We start from the raw sequence: 16,754 nt of genomic DNA on the forward strand, positions 1-16,754 counted from the left end.
TGGGAGGATCGAGGGAGAAGCTTACAGAGGCCGATATGGCGGACCTACGGCGATCCCTAGCCTCCCACCATTCTCTATTGTGCTAGCAGGAGATCTTTTGGAGATAGAAGTTCAGGATCCAGTGGGTCAAGAATTGCGACCGGAACACCAGTTTTTTTCACCGATCGATAGTCATCAAAAGGCAGAGAAACATGATCCGCTCCATGAAGGTTGGGGTGGGCCACCGAGTGGAGGAGGATTCGGCAATGAGACAGGTATTATTTAAGTTCTTTAGGTCAAGTGGATGGAGGATGGCGGGACATATGAGATAGGTCAGCTACCCTGGTCGGAGGTCAGAATTAATGAGACAGAGAATGCAGCCTTGATTCGGCCAGTGTTGGAGATGAAGGTGCAGGAGGCGGTATGGAGTCTTGCAGAGGATAAGGCCCCTGGACTGGATGGTTTTTCACTATTCTTCTTTCGTAGATATTGCTGCATTATTTGAAGGGCAGTGGTGGAGGCAATACCGCTTTATTTCAGCCGGGCGAGGATGGCAGACGATTGGAAGGCCACTTTCATCACATTGATACCGAAGCATCTGGATACTTCGGAGCCAAGTCACTACAAACCCATTAGCTTATGTACTACCTTGTACAAGGTGGTGACAAGGATTATGGTAGGGAGGATGAAGAACCTGATGCCGAGGATCATCAGTCAGGAGCAAGGAGCCTTTGTGGGGGGAGGAGTATCTCAGACAACATCTTGCTGGCTCAGGAGATAATGGAGGATCTGCAGCGAGCCTTGAAGAGGTGATATTTGATGGCAGTGAAACTGGACCTGGAGCGTGCCTATGACCAGATTCGGTGGGACTTTCTACGGCGAGCATTAGAGAGCTTCGAATTCCACCGGACTTGGATTGACTGGATTCTAGGATGTGTGTAGGGGCCTAGCTTTTCCATTTTGGTTAACGGCACGCCATCGCCCTTCTTCCGTGCTCCTATGGGTGTTCTCTATCTCCGTATTTATTTATCATTTGCTCTGATGTGCATTTTCGTGCTTTGCATGTTGCTTGTAAGAACCGAGAGCTGGTAGCCTATAGTCCAGCCTCGGGTGCCCATCTCATTTCTCATTTGCTATTTGCAGATGACTGTCTCTTGCTCGCTAGGGCGAGGGCGACGGATGCCAAAGCCCTTCAAGGCGTGCTGACAGAGTACTGTGCGATGTCCGGGTAGAGGGTCAATCTGCAAAAGTCAACCATCTATTTCAGTCTTAGCACTGAGTGGAGGGTGCGACGGGAGATTAGGACATTTATGGGGATGCAGGAGCAAACAGAAGCCCTGGTTTATCTTGGGATTCCCATCACAGGAGGTTACGGGTGCCAGAGTGCTCTACTTTATTGGAGAGGGTGTGGAGCAGACTAGAGGGATGGAGGGCATCATCACTTTCTATGATGGAGAGATTGACGCTGATCAGATCAGTTGGGTATTCCATGCCCATTTATCTGATGGCTCACACAGCGGTGCCAAAGACCATGCTGGAGGGCGGTACAGTTTGTCCTGAAGCTGCACGGTCGCTGGAGTCAGGTCATGACGGCCAGGTATGGTCGAGCGGGATTCGAGGAGCAGGCGACAGCTCACCGGAGGTGATCCTCTATGTGGCGAGAGATTGGGAGGTATTTGCCTATGGCCCTGGCACATTCCAGGTGGCTGATCGGCAATGGACGGAGCATTGATGTGATGGAGGACCCGTGGGTGGATGCACTTCTTTTGAGACTATGGCCGACGATGCTTAGTGCTGAGGCAGTGGCGGGACTCCGGGTTTCTGACCTGCTTAGGCTGGGGGAGGCAGAGTGGAATGGCGATAGGCTGGCCAAGCTGTTTGGAGAGCATCTAGCAGAGCGAGTTCGGGCATTTTCCATTTCGGGATTCACAGGTCCAGATGTCAGAGTTTGGAGTACTACCTGTAGAGCCAACGTTGGGATTGGCGAGGTTTTCTGGGTTCAGAGCCAGGCTTAGACTGTGGTTGGGTGTAGAGGTTTGGGCTATACCAGAGGGTTGCTCTCTTCCTTTGGAAGGTGGCTTGGGAGCATCTGCTGACGTGCTCAGTGTTGAGTAGACAAGGTATGAGCCTTTCCCCCCTATGAATCATGTACTATTCTAGTGTGTGTGGGCGAGAGATGTTTGGAGTATGAATAGGATCCTGGGAGATGCTTGGAGTGGGAGGGATATTTTCCTGGAGGAGGTTCGGCATTGGGTTGGTATTCCTCAGATGCGGAGTTTGGCTATTAGGGTGTCTTGTATAGCATATCGGATATCATTGGCTAGGAATGCCCGAGTGTTTGGTGAGCGCCGGCTATTCTTGCAGTTGGTGATGGAGCGGGCTCGTGCTTAGGCTGCAGAGATTATCCATGTAGAGTCAGCTCATGGACCTTTGACAGTTCGGGACATCTGGAGCCCCCACATTGCTTCGGCAGCTTCACATAGGGTATTCTTTACCTGGGAGCCTCCACCTCTGAGTTTTCTCAAGGTCAATTTTGATGGCTCTGTCTTGGATGGTGGTAGGAGGGGAAGGGCCAGATTCGTCATCATGGGCCTGAGTTCCGATGCGGTGGTAGCAGGGGGCTGTCAAATTTTTGATACTTCGGTTCTAGGGGCAGAGCTGCGGGCGGCCTGGATGGGCCTGTCCTACGCGCGACGGGTGCTTCGGGCGAGCTCTGTTTTTCTGGAGGGTGATTCGGCCACAGTGATTAGCTAAATCTGTAGGGGCCTAAGTAGTTATGGAGGTGCTCATCCCCTGCTCTGCGCCTTTTGGATGATGGTGAGGGAGGGTGTTACATGTCAGGCTATGCATGTATATCGTGAGGCCAATAGGGCGGCCGACTGGGTGGCGGCATATATAGCGAGCCACTTAGGAGGCACCCTATGGGCTAGGGAGAGAGAGATGCCCGAAACACTTCAGGACCTTTTGTATTCTGATTCTATTGAATGTATTCGTACCCGTGATGTATGAAATGTCCATTTTAGCATTAAAAAAAAAAGAAGAGCTTGATTAACACACAGTTGTTCACATGACAAAACTACTTGCTGTTTGAAACCTCATAGCCATTATTTTTATCCAATGTTGATCCTTGTACCAATAGAATATTTATAATGTAACCCTCTAGAACCATTTATTAAAAAGAAAATCGATATGCTCATTCTACAACAATGGCCTCGTATTTTACTAAAAACTCCCATCCATATCCATCCATTCATTTTTTTATACTAAAAATAGATATTTCATACATTACAAATACAAATACATTCAATGGAATCAATAAACAATAAGTTCCGAAGTGTTTTAGCCAACTCTCTCTCTTCCGGCCCACATGATGCCTTCTGAGTGGCTAGGCATATATGCAACCACCCAATTCACTGTTTTGTTAGCCTCTCAATACACATGCTGACCCTAAAAGATCACTTCATCTCTAATCACCTCCCAAATATCTTGAAGCCGAGGGTATCCTGCTTCATCCATCCACCTCATTATGGCCAACAAGCAAACATCCTCGGCACCGGCGAGGTTACATGAACCGGAAGCGATCCATCACAAGAACGAACCAGTCCGTCCGGTCAGTCGCAGCTTGGCTCTAGAAATTCGAGCCGCCGGGCAAGAAGACTCTATCGGCCCACCAGAAGCCGGTCTGGTCTAATGTGCCCACTTCCTAAAACACCAGACCGGGTCCATCTTCTCACCTTCTAAAGAAGACAACAGTAAGGTGCGGGGGCAAGGGTTTTGCTCTCTGTCGCTCCGAAGCGCCAAGAACCATCGAGTCTACCCGGGCGTCGCTGTCCCAAGAACGAACGCCGCCATTTTAGGCATCGCCTCCAGAAGGACAAAAGGCCATTCTCGGAATCCATCTCTCTTCTCTCCAGTCATGCACGCCCCGGTCCTCGTCCTCAGTACGCCCCTCTCACTCCCCCAAAATTTCTTGTCTTGGTTTTAAATGGGAAAACACGCCTTTTTTCTCACATTTTATGGCAATATTTTTCTTTCTCCACGGCTTCTTTCTAATGGTTTCTTTTTATCACAGTTTTAAATGAGTAAGGCTCCTCTCCATGGCTTCTTTCTCTCTCTCTTCCCCTACGATCTTTTTTTGCCTGCTTGGAAGCTAGGGTTTTTGATGCGCATGTTTCTTGCCGAAGACGAGCGGTGTTTGGGTGCTGGTTGATCGGGGAATCTGGTGTCTAGGTTTTCTTGCCATAGGGTGCTTGAAACTCTCCGATTTGCTGCATAAAAATATACCTTTTTCTGGGATTAAAAAGGCGTATAATGTGGTTTTAAATTTGATTTCATATTCTTTTTCTTGACTTCCTGGGAGATATTTGGATGCACCGGCGGGGAGAGATGTCAGGCGTTGCAAAGCTCTCTGTTTGGTCACGCAAAAATTTCTTATCTTGGTTTTAACTTAGATTAACAAGATTTTTTTTTTTCATATTTTATAGCCTCATTTTTCTCGGAAATTCGTAGAAGTGCACGGTGACAAATGCCGACCTACATCCCCCATTAATTCTAATCATCAGGAAGAAATAATCATCAATGGCATTCTATGATTCTGAAAGCTCAACCAAAATATAGTTTCTCAAGGTTTACGGGGTAGAATTGAAAACATCAAGTCACATGGCTTAGGGGCAATAAAGAAATGCAACAAAATTTCCATCTAGTATGCTTCTTTTTTGGTTTCTTTTACCTTTCATATGAAAATAAATCTCATTGCTTAAACAAGTTCCTTAAAGAAATAATATGAAATGACTGAGCTTGGATTGCTTTGTCAGCCATGCATGATATCTATGTTGTCACATCTGGCACGAATGTTCTGTTGTTACCCCAGTGGCCTGGTTTTACAATTGACTCAGTGTTGGCTTAAGCTACCTCCCATTTTATGATTTTTCTTTCATTCCTTCTGTTTCTAAAGTTGTTGGGTGCTGTTCTTGTAAAGTTGTTTGGAAGCCTCCAGTTTCCTTTATTGCATTGTCTCTGATAACTTGTGCTAACACTGTCGAGCAGAAGATTCTTTAAAACGGGAATCTGGAAGTAAGGTGCACCATGCCAACATCCAAGCATCTAAGGTGAGCATCTCACAACTTCTGTTTGTTTGCTGGTTGGGGATGCCTTGTTGTGGGATGCTAGATGCTTGCCTTTGATATTACATCTGGGAATGGAGATTTGTGGAATTAATGATTTGTGTGCTCTTATGCTGATTTTCGAGTTTGCATAGTGCAAGATCCCACCTTTTCTGATTAGTTGTTACATTCAAAGCACTTTTTTGCATGGATCACCTTTATTCCGTTGACTAGTACATGTTTCATGCTTTATCTTTGATGGTGTATAAATTTTTGACTATTGGAAATAACTAATCATTTTTTGTCTAATCGTGACATTTTTGCAAATGTATTTATATTAAAAATTATCATTTTGTCTAGTCATTAATTCATTATTTATTTTTTAAAGCAAAATGTTGACTCGTCAAATATAAGCAGCTAGTTTTGATTCAAGACATCTATAAATTAAGTTAATATGCTTATTTAAAGTTTTTTTTATAATATTGACATAACTAAGCCAGTATAATGCCATTATGGATTTTTTAATAACTAATGATGAAGTAAAATTTATTATCTTCACCTTTCTTATTATAGCATTACTCTCATTCTGTCTTATGGGTAGCATTAATGAAAGATGTCAGCTTTTATCATAGTGTAATCTCTGTTCCATCTTCCTTTTCCTAAACAAGGGTTTGTAGATGGAGGTGAAAGTGCCTTCTCTATCCACTCAGCTAACCATCTGTTTACTTCTTTTGTAGGACCTATACAATCTTTCCATTGTCATAATTACCAATCAGTAGCATGCATGCTTTTTCTAAGTTCTATGCTTTCATCCTTTGGATCTTCTTCTTTTCCATTTTCTGCAACCTATCATGCAGGTTTTTAGGTAGTTTGACCATGCATCGAGGAAAAATTGGGAATTGAGGTGCCCCTTCTGATTAAGAACTGCCTAGCTGCCATAACAACCCTATTTTTGATTTTATGAGTTATGTAGAAGTAGGTTTCTTGCGGTCATCATTGCTCAATAACAATTTACTTACGTATCTCTAAAATGTCACTTCTTAATGGTATCATAAGAACAAGCTCTGAGGATTTTGGGTTGTTGTAGAAAGGGTGATTGGAGGAGGTCGACAAATTGGATTTGCGTTCTAGTGAATTTTATGAATGAAGTGTGTGCTTGGGCTTTTGAAAAAATATCCTCTTTCTATTGCTCTTGTTTTCTTCCTTCTCTTTGTTTATTGTTCCCTCTTTTCCTCTAGTTTCCCTTCTTGTCCAATATTACCTGGACATGGGCACAGGTGTCAAATGTCCAAGTGTCTAAAAGAGTTGGACATGGGATTCTTCAAAAATTGGATATAGGGAAATATCCATATTATATTAGATATTTTTATGAATATGCACAGATGCGTATACATAATGAATAATTTGTCGAACCAATTGCTTACATAATGAATAATTTGTTCAACCAATTGCTTTGTTATTTGATAGAATTTCAGAAAACCTTCTTAATGTTATATTAGACCTGAAAGCTTTTAGGTATACGTGTTAAAAGAAGGTATGTAATCATAATGATATTATTATTTGCTGATTTGAATTGTCAAGGAGTGTCAGGAAATGTTTAGGTTTTTGGACTTAGCAAAAATCCTAGTTTTCGACATGTCCGGATCGCACTGCTTGTCTTTTTCTTTTTCTTCCCTTGCTGTAGCTCGGTGGCTACCTAAGGAAACTCCGATTCGATCCGCCCCCCCGGCTGGGAGGCATCTCTTTCTTTTTTCTTTTGTCTCACTCATTCATCCTTCATATTTCTGTTTCTCTTTTTATCTCCCTCATCTATTGCTATGGTCTTTTTTTGTTAGGTTCAGCCACCTTCTCCGGTAGGGATTTGTTAAACAAACCCTCAAGAAAGCTAACTACCATCACCAAGGTTGTCAAAAGCAAAAGGTGACCTTAAGGCGATAGGACCTGTATCACTTGAGGCGCTAGGTGCCAAAAAGGTGCTTGCCTCAAGAAAGCAAGGTTCTACCTTAAAAAAATGTTAAATAAATGTATTAGAAATAAATATTATCTGCATTTAAAAACAATACTAGCATTATATGATTGGCTATTCCATTTTCAAAATAAAAAATCATAAATATCTTGTATGTTAGATATCATGTTTCACATCTTTAAGAACATCACATAAAAATACCAATTTTCAAAATAAAAAATCATAAATATCTTGTATGTTAGATATCATTTTTCACATCTTTAAGAACATCACATAAAGATACCACTTCCCCTCCCATAACATGTTTTTAAAGAAAAATCAGCAAAAAAAAGTGGACATACTTTAGTAGCTTCTTAGTTCAAACATGATAGCAAAATACCAATTCCCAAAACATATTTGATGTTTCTAAACAAAATATAATGCAAAAAATTAAGTTATTGAACATCCTAGAGTAGCCTTTTTATTTATAAGGACTGCAAGGGACCAAAATAACCCCCCAAAGTAAAGCTAATAAAGCTCTAAAAGAATAGGCAAAAAAGTGATAGGACCGGTATTGCTAGATATTGGTTAGGGGTTTGCCCAAATACCTCTTGCTTTGCCTCAAGTGCTTGCCTTGGTGTTGTCTTGGTAAACTTGCCTCGCCTGGGGACACTTGAGGTGCTCAGGGGCTTCCTTGCCTCGCCTGAGTGCCTAGGCAAGCGCCCAGAGCACCCTTCCCAACAATGACCACCACTAATAAAGTAAATGCAACAAATAAAAAGGTCTAACGGGCAACTTTAAATACCGAAGAGGGTCTCATCATTCTTCTATTCTGTGGCCTCTTTATCCCATTTAGTATATTGAATCTTTGCTTCAACCATTCTGTGTACATTAGCTTTATGACTGTACAAGTGGGTAGAATGATGAAAATTAAATCCCACATACTTATGTATGCATATTATATGTATATGTTTGTAAAAATGTTCGTAAGTATGGACTTAATTCTAAAATGAATACAGAACCATTAGAAAAAAATTTGGTGTATATGAGGAGGGATCATATGATATGGCTTGGTTAAAGATTTTGAGGTCATTTAGTGAGGCTGAGCGACATGCATTTGTAGCTAAAAGTTAACTTTGTGAGGAGTTAGCTAGGCTGAAATAACTACATAATTTTTTTAATAAACTTGATGAGCACGATTTGGACTGCTTTCCAGTCAGAGTTTACGTTCTTTTATAGAAATGGATGATTAGACAAAGCTGGTGGTGTAAGGTTTGTTGGCAATGGAAATGGTGTGTAATCATCCAGTGGTTCCTACAGTTTAGATTGGGACCTATATTAGTTGGCCTATGAACAATTTAATATGATAATTCTCTATTTCAAGACTTCATCATCATTTTTTTTGTAATGTCAGTGTCTTTGGAATTTAATGCATCAATCTTGTAACAGATTTTCTTTTGCTTGTTATCGTGTTAGATAATTATCTTTCGAGAACTTTTTTTCTAAATTTAAACTTGAAACTTGGCTTGTGACTTCTTTCTGAGGATGTATCATTCAATTAATCTTTGTGCATTTTACTGCACAGGCTGTGGCTGACATAATCCGTACTACTTTGGGTCCTCGATCTATGTTGAAGATGCTTCTTGATGCTGGAGGAGGTGCATCATGGATGCTTGACCTTTTAATATTGCATATTTTTAGTATAGAATTGTCTGTCAAGTGAAACTATCAAGAATGAACCTATCTTGTGTGTTCAAAGACCTTGTTGTTTTTTCTCCTTGCAAATTTCATACTTTGTTGCATTAAAGCACCTTGGCCAGCATGTGTTTGTCACACTTTCTTGTGCCATAGATTTTCTTTTTCATACTTTCATTTGATATTCTTGACTTATCTAACCTCACCTTCTTTTTTCTTCAAATAATTTTGGTTGGTAACAGGTATTGTTGTTACTAATGATGGAAATGCTATCCTACGTGAGTTGGATCTTGCCCATCCAGCTGCTAAGGTAACTTATATCATTCAAATTTGTTGCAGTGTTTTAAAACACGGACCATTGATCAAACTTGAAAAATGACTGGTCATCGGTAGTGGGTCGACCATTGGATCAACTAGGTTGAACTATGACATCATAATGACAAGATAGATATATTAAGCATTATTTAATTTCTATAAATTAGTAAACTTAGTTAAAAATTCTGAATTTATTACTTCTCCTTATTATCATTTTAACATCATACTAATGCATAGCATCATTTTTTTCATATATAATGTTGATTTTTAACAAGTAATGGTAACTATATTAGAAACAATAATCATGGATAAAAACGCATTATATGTCAATCTTGTATAGGGCAAGTTGTCCTGCTGCTATCATCTAAGATCTAATACCTTTAGCATCTTAAATTCAATAATCTCATGCTCTTAGCAAAGAGTAGATAATGAGAGACAATGAATAAATATATGACTTTCCCAAATGCAAATTATGGCCCATTCGTTTTTGAGAAAACACAGTATTGATTTTTTAATAATACAGTTAAATGGAAAGCCATTCAGATTATATTTCCATCAAAATTAATTTTGTAACAGGCAGCATTAAGTGTGTGCGCGTGTGAGTGAGAGAGATAGTGAAGGTTGGGGCAGATGAGGGAAAACATCCAGCAGACTTGGTGGTGGTTGGTAGTTTTTTTTTTTTTTTTTTTTAAGGTGGGTGGGGGAGGAGGGGGGCATTGGGATGGAGGCTTAACCTCTGCCATCAGGCCGAATTGGAGAGTGAGAGGAGACAGGGGGGCGGGGGTGGTGGCAGGTGGTTGGGATCAGCTGCCTGCCACTGGCTGCCCAGCAGAAACTGACTCTGGGCGGGATGGGGTTGCAGGAGTGGGGGTTACAGAGAGAAGCCAGGAGTGAGGATTAGAGAGAGGGAGGCCGTTAGCTTGAGAGGGAGGGAAAGAAGAGGCAGTCCTGTGTTGCCATCAGTCATCTGCCGCTGTAGCCATAAAAAATAATTATCATTTGCATATGCTTATTCGCTTTTGATTGATAGCTAGCATGCCATGGAGCTACTCTCATCTGTTGCCTCTTACAATTCTTATCGTGTTTTATGTGTGCGAGATCTTTTATACAGGTGCTATATTAAAAAAGAATATGTACTTCTTCTTAACTGTGCTTTGCAATTTGACAGTCAATGATTGAACTAAGCCGCACACAAGATGAAGAAGTGGGGGATGGCACAACATCTGTCATTGTTCTTGGTATGTTCTGTGCATATTGTTCATGTCTCCTCAATGATGTGCTTTGATCACATTTACCTCACTCTATTAGCAGACTAGCTTAATCATTAGATTATTTGGATTTAGTAGAGAATTATTGTAGTCAATGTATCATACAATTTTTTTTAGTTCATTTTCAATAAATGCAACCACTCTGTCAATATAGGAAGTTTTGCTATCTAGATTATCTGTCGTGCTTGTTAATTTACAGGATTGGATACGAACTATACCTTTGGTATTTACACTTATGTGTTTTTTTTTTTGTAATTTTATTTCTTATCTTTGATTTGTGACAATAAGGATGCTTCCTTTTGAATCTCGAGAAGATATCTCACTGATTGTTTGATTGAAAATTTCTTGAAGCTGGTGAAATGCTTCATGTTGCGCAAGCTTTCATTGAAAAAAACTATCATCCTACAATTATCTGTCGAGGTAATTTCTGTACATCTAGACCTTTCTCTTAATTTGTGCCATTTAAATTCTTCCTTTAACACCATTAAATGCCCCTCACAGCTTATAATAAAGCTCTCGAGGATGCAATATCAGTTATTGACAAGATTGCAATGCCCATTGATGTGAATGATCGTAAGTTCTACACATCTTATATCTCAGTATTGTGCAGTAGTTGTTTTGATACCTTGGAGCTCATGAAAATATGATCATGCGAGCTTCTTCTTCTATCTCTAACTTTGTTCCTTTGTTTTCTTTCAAACACTCTTTGCATTTCTGATGGGTAGTAGTGTATTGAACTAGTATTTCAATTAACTTCCTTTCTTGTGAATATCCTTTGGCAGGTGCCACAACGCTGGGTCTGGTAAAAAGTTGTATAGGTACAAAATTTACCGGACAATTTGGTGACCTAATTGCTGTGAGTATTTTCCTCATAATTACAAATTTTTGCTTTTCTTTCTAGATGTCTTCATACGCTTTATATGCACAACAAGCATATGCAAGCAATATTTCTAATCAAGGTTCGTAATCTTGGTACCAGACCCCGTATTGGTACCATGTTATTGTAGTGTCGGTAACCCTGTATGGGGCTCAATTAAACATACTGAAACTCTGTACGTTCCTGTATTGGTTTGTTGCAAGTATGGTATGCCCAATGTATTGCTTCTAATCCATCTTTTTTGTTGTTTCATGTTGCTTTTTTGTAGGCTTTATGAGAGGAACTTATTGTCTTTCTTACTAGTAATTTCTAGTAATTTCTGTAATTTGAATTTGCTATATATTAATTGGTCCTAATGATCTTGGTAAAATTTGTAATATAGAATGCTTAATGCTGCAGTTCTCGAAAAATATTTAATGCTTTTGTTGTCTCCTTTGTCATCTGTTGCACACCCTAAATTTTGGACATCGGAATCTCGTATCATCTCTTTCTTTCTTTCTTTCTTTATTTATTTTTTTCTTTTGATCAGGCTTTTTTCATACGGATAACTGAAGAATTCATATCTAGCTATTAAAGTTTCTTATCACATACCCAGCTTATAAAATTATCATCTTTGCTGTAAGGTTTCAGCTGTATTAGTTGTCTGATTATTTTACATTTTTGAATAAATTATGGATGTAAATATGTACAAATATTTACAGGCATTCTTGAACCATAAGGTCTCTTAAGATAATTCATGATTCATATTCAACCTGACCTGTTTGTACCTTCCCTGTTTGTTTGACTGTCTTTATAAGACCCTTCTGTAATTTGTAAAAGGCACTGAGTTCCAAATTTTTTTTTTTCACACTGAATATGGATAGTGGTCATGTTTGATTCATATCCATAATGATACTTATAAATTTTAATCTCAAAACCTTTCGTTTTAATCCTTGCATTAGTGTTAGTCAAAAGGAAGTGTCTAGTATAATAATGCATCTATTGCATATTTATCTGCTTACTCTATTTATATTGTATGACATGAAGGATTTTGTTTGAAATAGCACGTCTCTTTCTATAGGTATTTATCTATCCAGGGACATCAACTGGTTTTTATTGGTAACAAAGATAATGCAGGGAAAATTTTACATTTTGCAGATTTTTGTAACTGCTTAAATTGTATTTCATAAAATTTGAAGTTGACCATATCGCAATAAAACTATCAGATTGATTTGAGTTTCTGAACAACTCTTATAGCGTTCTCTTTGATTTGTCCATTATTATTTTCCAAGTGATGTATGGTTTGTTAAACCCTTTTGAGATTGATGTTTAATAGTTTTGCATCGTATCATATCTAGGATCTTGCCATTGATTCTACCACAACAGTTGGTGTGGACCTTGGCCAAGGTGTGCGTGAGGTGGACATCAAAAAGTATATAAAAATTGAGAAGGTTCCTGGTGGCCAGTTGGAGGACTCTAAGGTTCTTAAAGGAGTTATGATTAACAAAGATGTTGTTGCCCCTGGAAAAATGAGAAGGAAAATATTGAACCCGCGTATCATTCTCCTTGACTGCCCCCTTGAGTATAAGAAAGGAGAAAATCAAACTAATGCTGAGTTGGTAAAAGAAGAAGATTGGTAAGAACTTTTTTGTTCTTTTATGTCATCTATTGCACAAACAAGCTAGTGCATCCATATTCATGCTTTTGTAGAAGATGCAAACTGCAAAGACCATGTTTTAACTTTAGTCATTTGTTATAATTATATTTTCCTTTTTTGTTACTCATTTACTTAAGATGGAAAATTTTCTCTGAGTCTACAACTGATTTATCTTGGAAATCCAGCTGTCATAAAATCTAATCATGAAGTTAAGTTTATTCTTTTGGCTGGGAAATGTTATAAATATTTGTAGAACCGGTAGTGATGTTGTCATTGAGGCTATTTGATGATTAAATAAGTGAGCTCTGAAGGACTAAGAAGCTCTTTGGTGAGCTTCAATCTTTGCAAAAAGAAAACGAAATGCATTTTCTTTTGAAAAGAACTCAAATGGCATAATTAGTTAATTAATTGAAGCATAATAATCCACATTTCTACAGCAATATGCTTGCACAAACTTAAGTAATTTGCTGGAAGATGATGGAAATTCAAGATAACTCTCCCTTATTAGAAACACAATAAGCATCCAAAGAAAATTTAGTTGAACTTTTCTAAATCATATTATGTTATATTAGCATGTAATTGCTGTTACTGGGATGTGTTAACATCAAGTGATGGCTTCAGTTTTGGCTAATTTACCTGATATTGTTCAGAATAGAGTGCCTTTAAGCTTTGTTAAGATGTGTCTAAACAATTTTGGAACTTCATTTAAGTTAGCGCCCATTTGGATGATGGGGCTGAAAATTCTATGGGATTTGCAGGTTGGGCCAGGACAACCACCAAAATCATAGGATTACAGGCATTTTTTTCCCTTCCCTATGGGATTCGGGCCGTCCCACTCCAAAGCTATTCCTGGGTATTTATGAATATAGGCCTAGCTCAGCTTGTGATCCTATGATTTTGCTAGTTGTACTGGCCCAACCCACGAATCCCATAGAATTTTCAGCCCAATCATCCAAACAGGCCCTTATTAACGCAATCAACTTGTCATAGCTAATACCAATTCGTAGGTTTTTCCTTGAGGACTTAGGTAGATTTGGTTCCATAATGCTCAATCTAGTTGTTGTAATTTGGGTAGGCTTAGTTGGATTCAAATTGAATTTGTTCAATAAAACTATACAGCCTATTGTAAGTGTCAATAAATTATATAGTTGGTAGATGAACCTTTTGCAAGATGTACAAGTTCTGTTCTCTTTGAGAATCTAAAAGTCCCAATAAGCTGAATTTTAATGTCCAAATTTGTTTGCAAAAGTTTTGAATAAATTATATAGATAACTTGGTGTAATTATTCAGGAATTTTAGTATCTTTCTTAAAGATAATCTCGACTTTGTACTTGCCACCTTGGTGGACTTACTTTTTTTTTCATTTTGTAGATAACATATGTCAAATGTTCTTAATCGGTTCTCATTTGTCTTGTCCATAATTCCATTGATAGCTTAACATTGTTATGAAGGCAAAAATATTCTTTAGGACATCATATTATCAAGAACATTCTTTATTGATATCCGAGCATCTTAGAAGAAATTGGTTTGCACAATTAATCTGTAGTGCTCTGCTAAAAGTTTGGCGCTAAGAAGTGTCTTGTTGTCAGGGAAGTTTTGCTGAAGATGGAAGAGGAATATATAGAGAATCTCTGTATGCAGGTACTGAAGTTCAAACCTGACTTGGTTATAACGGAAAAAGGGCTCAGCGATCTTGCATGCCATTATTTAAGCAAGGCTGGTGTCAGTGCTATCCGAAGATTGAGGAAGACAGACAACAATAGGATTGCTAAGGCTTGTGGAGCAGTGATTGTAAATAGGCCAGAGGAGCTTCAAGAATCTGATGTTGGAACAGGAGCTGGGCTATTTGAGGTCAAGAAATTTGGTGATGAGTTCTTTGCATTTGTTGTGGACTGCAAAGATCCAAAAGCATGTACTGTTCTTTTAAGAGGTGCAAGTAAGGATCTCTTAAACGAGGTTGAGAGAAACTTGCAGGTATTGGTTTGTGCCAGTACATGTTCATCTAAACTAGGGACTTGATGTACCTTTGACTAACTTTGCTTTCATAGGATGCCATGTCGGTAGCACGGAACATATTGAAAAACCCAAAACTCCTTCCTGGAGGTGGTGCCACGGAGTTAACAGTATCTGCAGCATTGAAACAGAAGAGTTCATCAATTGAAGGTATTGAAAAGGTAAGATTTGTTTCTTGCTTATTACTTGATGTGTTATCCTAGGCTGAGCTTCAATGAATGTTGTTACTTGTATGCACTTGTAGTCCTTTGTGTGATAATGTGCTCTACATTTGTCTGATTGTGTAACAGTGGCCCTATGAAGCTGCTGCTGTAGCTTTTGAGGCTATCCCACGAACCTTGGCTCAAAATTGTGGGGTGAATGTTATTCGGACAATGACTGCTCTCCAAGGAAAGGTGAAAGGCAGAACCTGACCCTCTTTTGTTTTTATTTTGCATTTGCCTTTTAGTAAACCTAGTTATGATTTTTGGTCAGACTGTACTAAACCACACTTGGACTACGCCACTCACAAAAGCCTGAACTGTATCCTAATATGCATGAACTGCACTAACCATAGAGATTATCTTATGCTAGTGGTCTTACACTTTCATGTAGATTATCTTATGCTGGAATAATGTATTCCCTGATTTGTTTCTTGTTTATAAGATCACCTTTCATGCGTAATTACTTCTATCCCATGTGCCACACCCTACATTTCAACAAGACTCGCTACTACTTAAGCAAAAGCCTTATTTAAAAATAGTTGCATTGTTACTACATCGTACAAGGCACGCTCCTGTGTAGGAGTGAGTGGGTTCATGCAGGTAAGCAGACAGGCATAGGTATGGGCAGTGGTACATCACCCAACCTTGGCAGACTGACTGAACTTGAAATGCGTCACCCACTCATGCAAAGGAGGAATGCCATTATGAGAGGATTATGGTAGTTATTGATAGTTTAAAGCTTAACAAAACAATGGGTTCCTAATTACCATTTATGTGTTTCTTTGCTGCAGCATGCTAATGAAGAAAATGCATGGGTTGGCATTGATGGAAACACGGGTGCCATTGTTGATATGAAAGAGACAAAGGTATGGGCTTCAGGCTCCCCCTTGGACCATTCCCTAACCTCTCTCTCTCTCTCTCTCTCTCACCTATTTTCCTTTCTCAGATATGGGACTCTTACAATGTTAAGGCACAAACATTTAAGACAGCTATTGAGGCTGCTTGCATGATTTTGAGGATTGATGATATTGTGAGTGGGATAAAGAAAAAGCAGGCTCCTGGAGCTGGCCCAACCCCATCAAAACCTAAGATAGAGGAAGAAGGAGATGCAGACAACGAGCAGATACTTCCGGAGTAGAATATGAAATTTGTTTATTTGCTCACTGGAGTGTTTGAATACCTGGGTGTGCGTGCTTGTTCTCTCATCAGCAGAGAAGTTTTATCAGGGATCCAATGGAGCATTCAGTCAGGTGCCATTTTGTTGACAAATTTGTTTTCTTAGGTCAGTTTCACTCCTTGAGGACTACCAAGATTGTCATGTGTTGTTATTTTGGAACCAATGACAGTTCATCTCATCATGGTTTGTTTACCACAGCTGGTTTGTTCGCCCATCTGTTGGAAACCCCAGCAAGGAGCGTGTTGCGATGCGAGGGCAGCATAAGAACATGTGGTTCTGTGTTTTGTTTTCAATTCACCTGTGTAGAATGAGACTTCAAAAATTATTCAACTGCCATCAACTGAGTTTTAGTTGCGGAAGTGTTTTAGTTTTAACAATGCTTACCTGAAATTGTGTGAAACATTTTGGTTTCTGGCAGGTATGTGTGAGCCAGGTATTTAGTTGAAATCATATGGGTAATGGAAGTCTTTCATAAAAGAAATGATTTCGGTTTTGGTTTGCTGCATGCTGGGTTGTGTTTGTTGATTCAGTAAATAGCCTCCTG

The 16,754-nt window shown here is 39.3% G+C and overlaps 1 protein-coding gene across 3 annotated transcripts; it reads left to right on the forward strand.

The window, feature by feature from the left end:
• The first annotated feature begins 3,722 nt into the window (after positions 1–3,722).
• LOC103715281 (T-complex protein 1 subunit gamma) lies at positions 3,723–16,691 on the forward strand. Of its 3 annotated transcripts, none has more exons than XR_605363.4 (15): positions 3,723–3,920; positions 5,026–5,087; positions 8,612–8,684; positions 8,964–9,031; positions 10,205–10,274; positions 10,656–10,724; positions 10,806–10,877; positions 11,087–11,160; positions 12,519–12,796; positions 14,407–14,791; positions 14,866–14,991; positions 15,121–15,225; positions 15,825–15,899; positions 15,980–16,315; positions 16,409–16,691. XR_605363.4 is itself a non-coding variant. In XM_008802859.4 (14 exons), exons 1-14 carry the CDS (start codon positions 3,896–3,898, stop codon positions 16,169–16,171), a joined length of 1,674 nt encoding a protein of 557 aa, XP_008801081.1. In that variant the 5' UTR covers positions 3,723–3,895; the 3' UTR covers positions 16,172–16,691. The 3 variants fall into 3 exon arrangements, 1 of the variants encoding a protein (XP_008801081.1); XR_605364.4 differs by having other exon boundaries at positions 15,980–16,283; XM_008802859.4 differs by having other exon boundaries at positions 15,980–16,691.
• Positions 16,692–16,754: the final 63 nt, after the last annotated feature.

This window comes from Phoenix dactylifera, chromosome 4, assembly GCF_009389715.1.
Source record: "Phoenix dactylifera cultivar Barhee BC4 chromosome 4, palm_55x_up_171113_PBpolish2nd_filt_p, whole genome shotgun sequence".
In the NCBI taxonomy this organism is placed as follows: domain Eukaryota; kingdom Viridiplantae; phylum Streptophyta; class Magnoliopsida; order Arecales; family Arecaceae; genus Phoenix; species Phoenix dactylifera.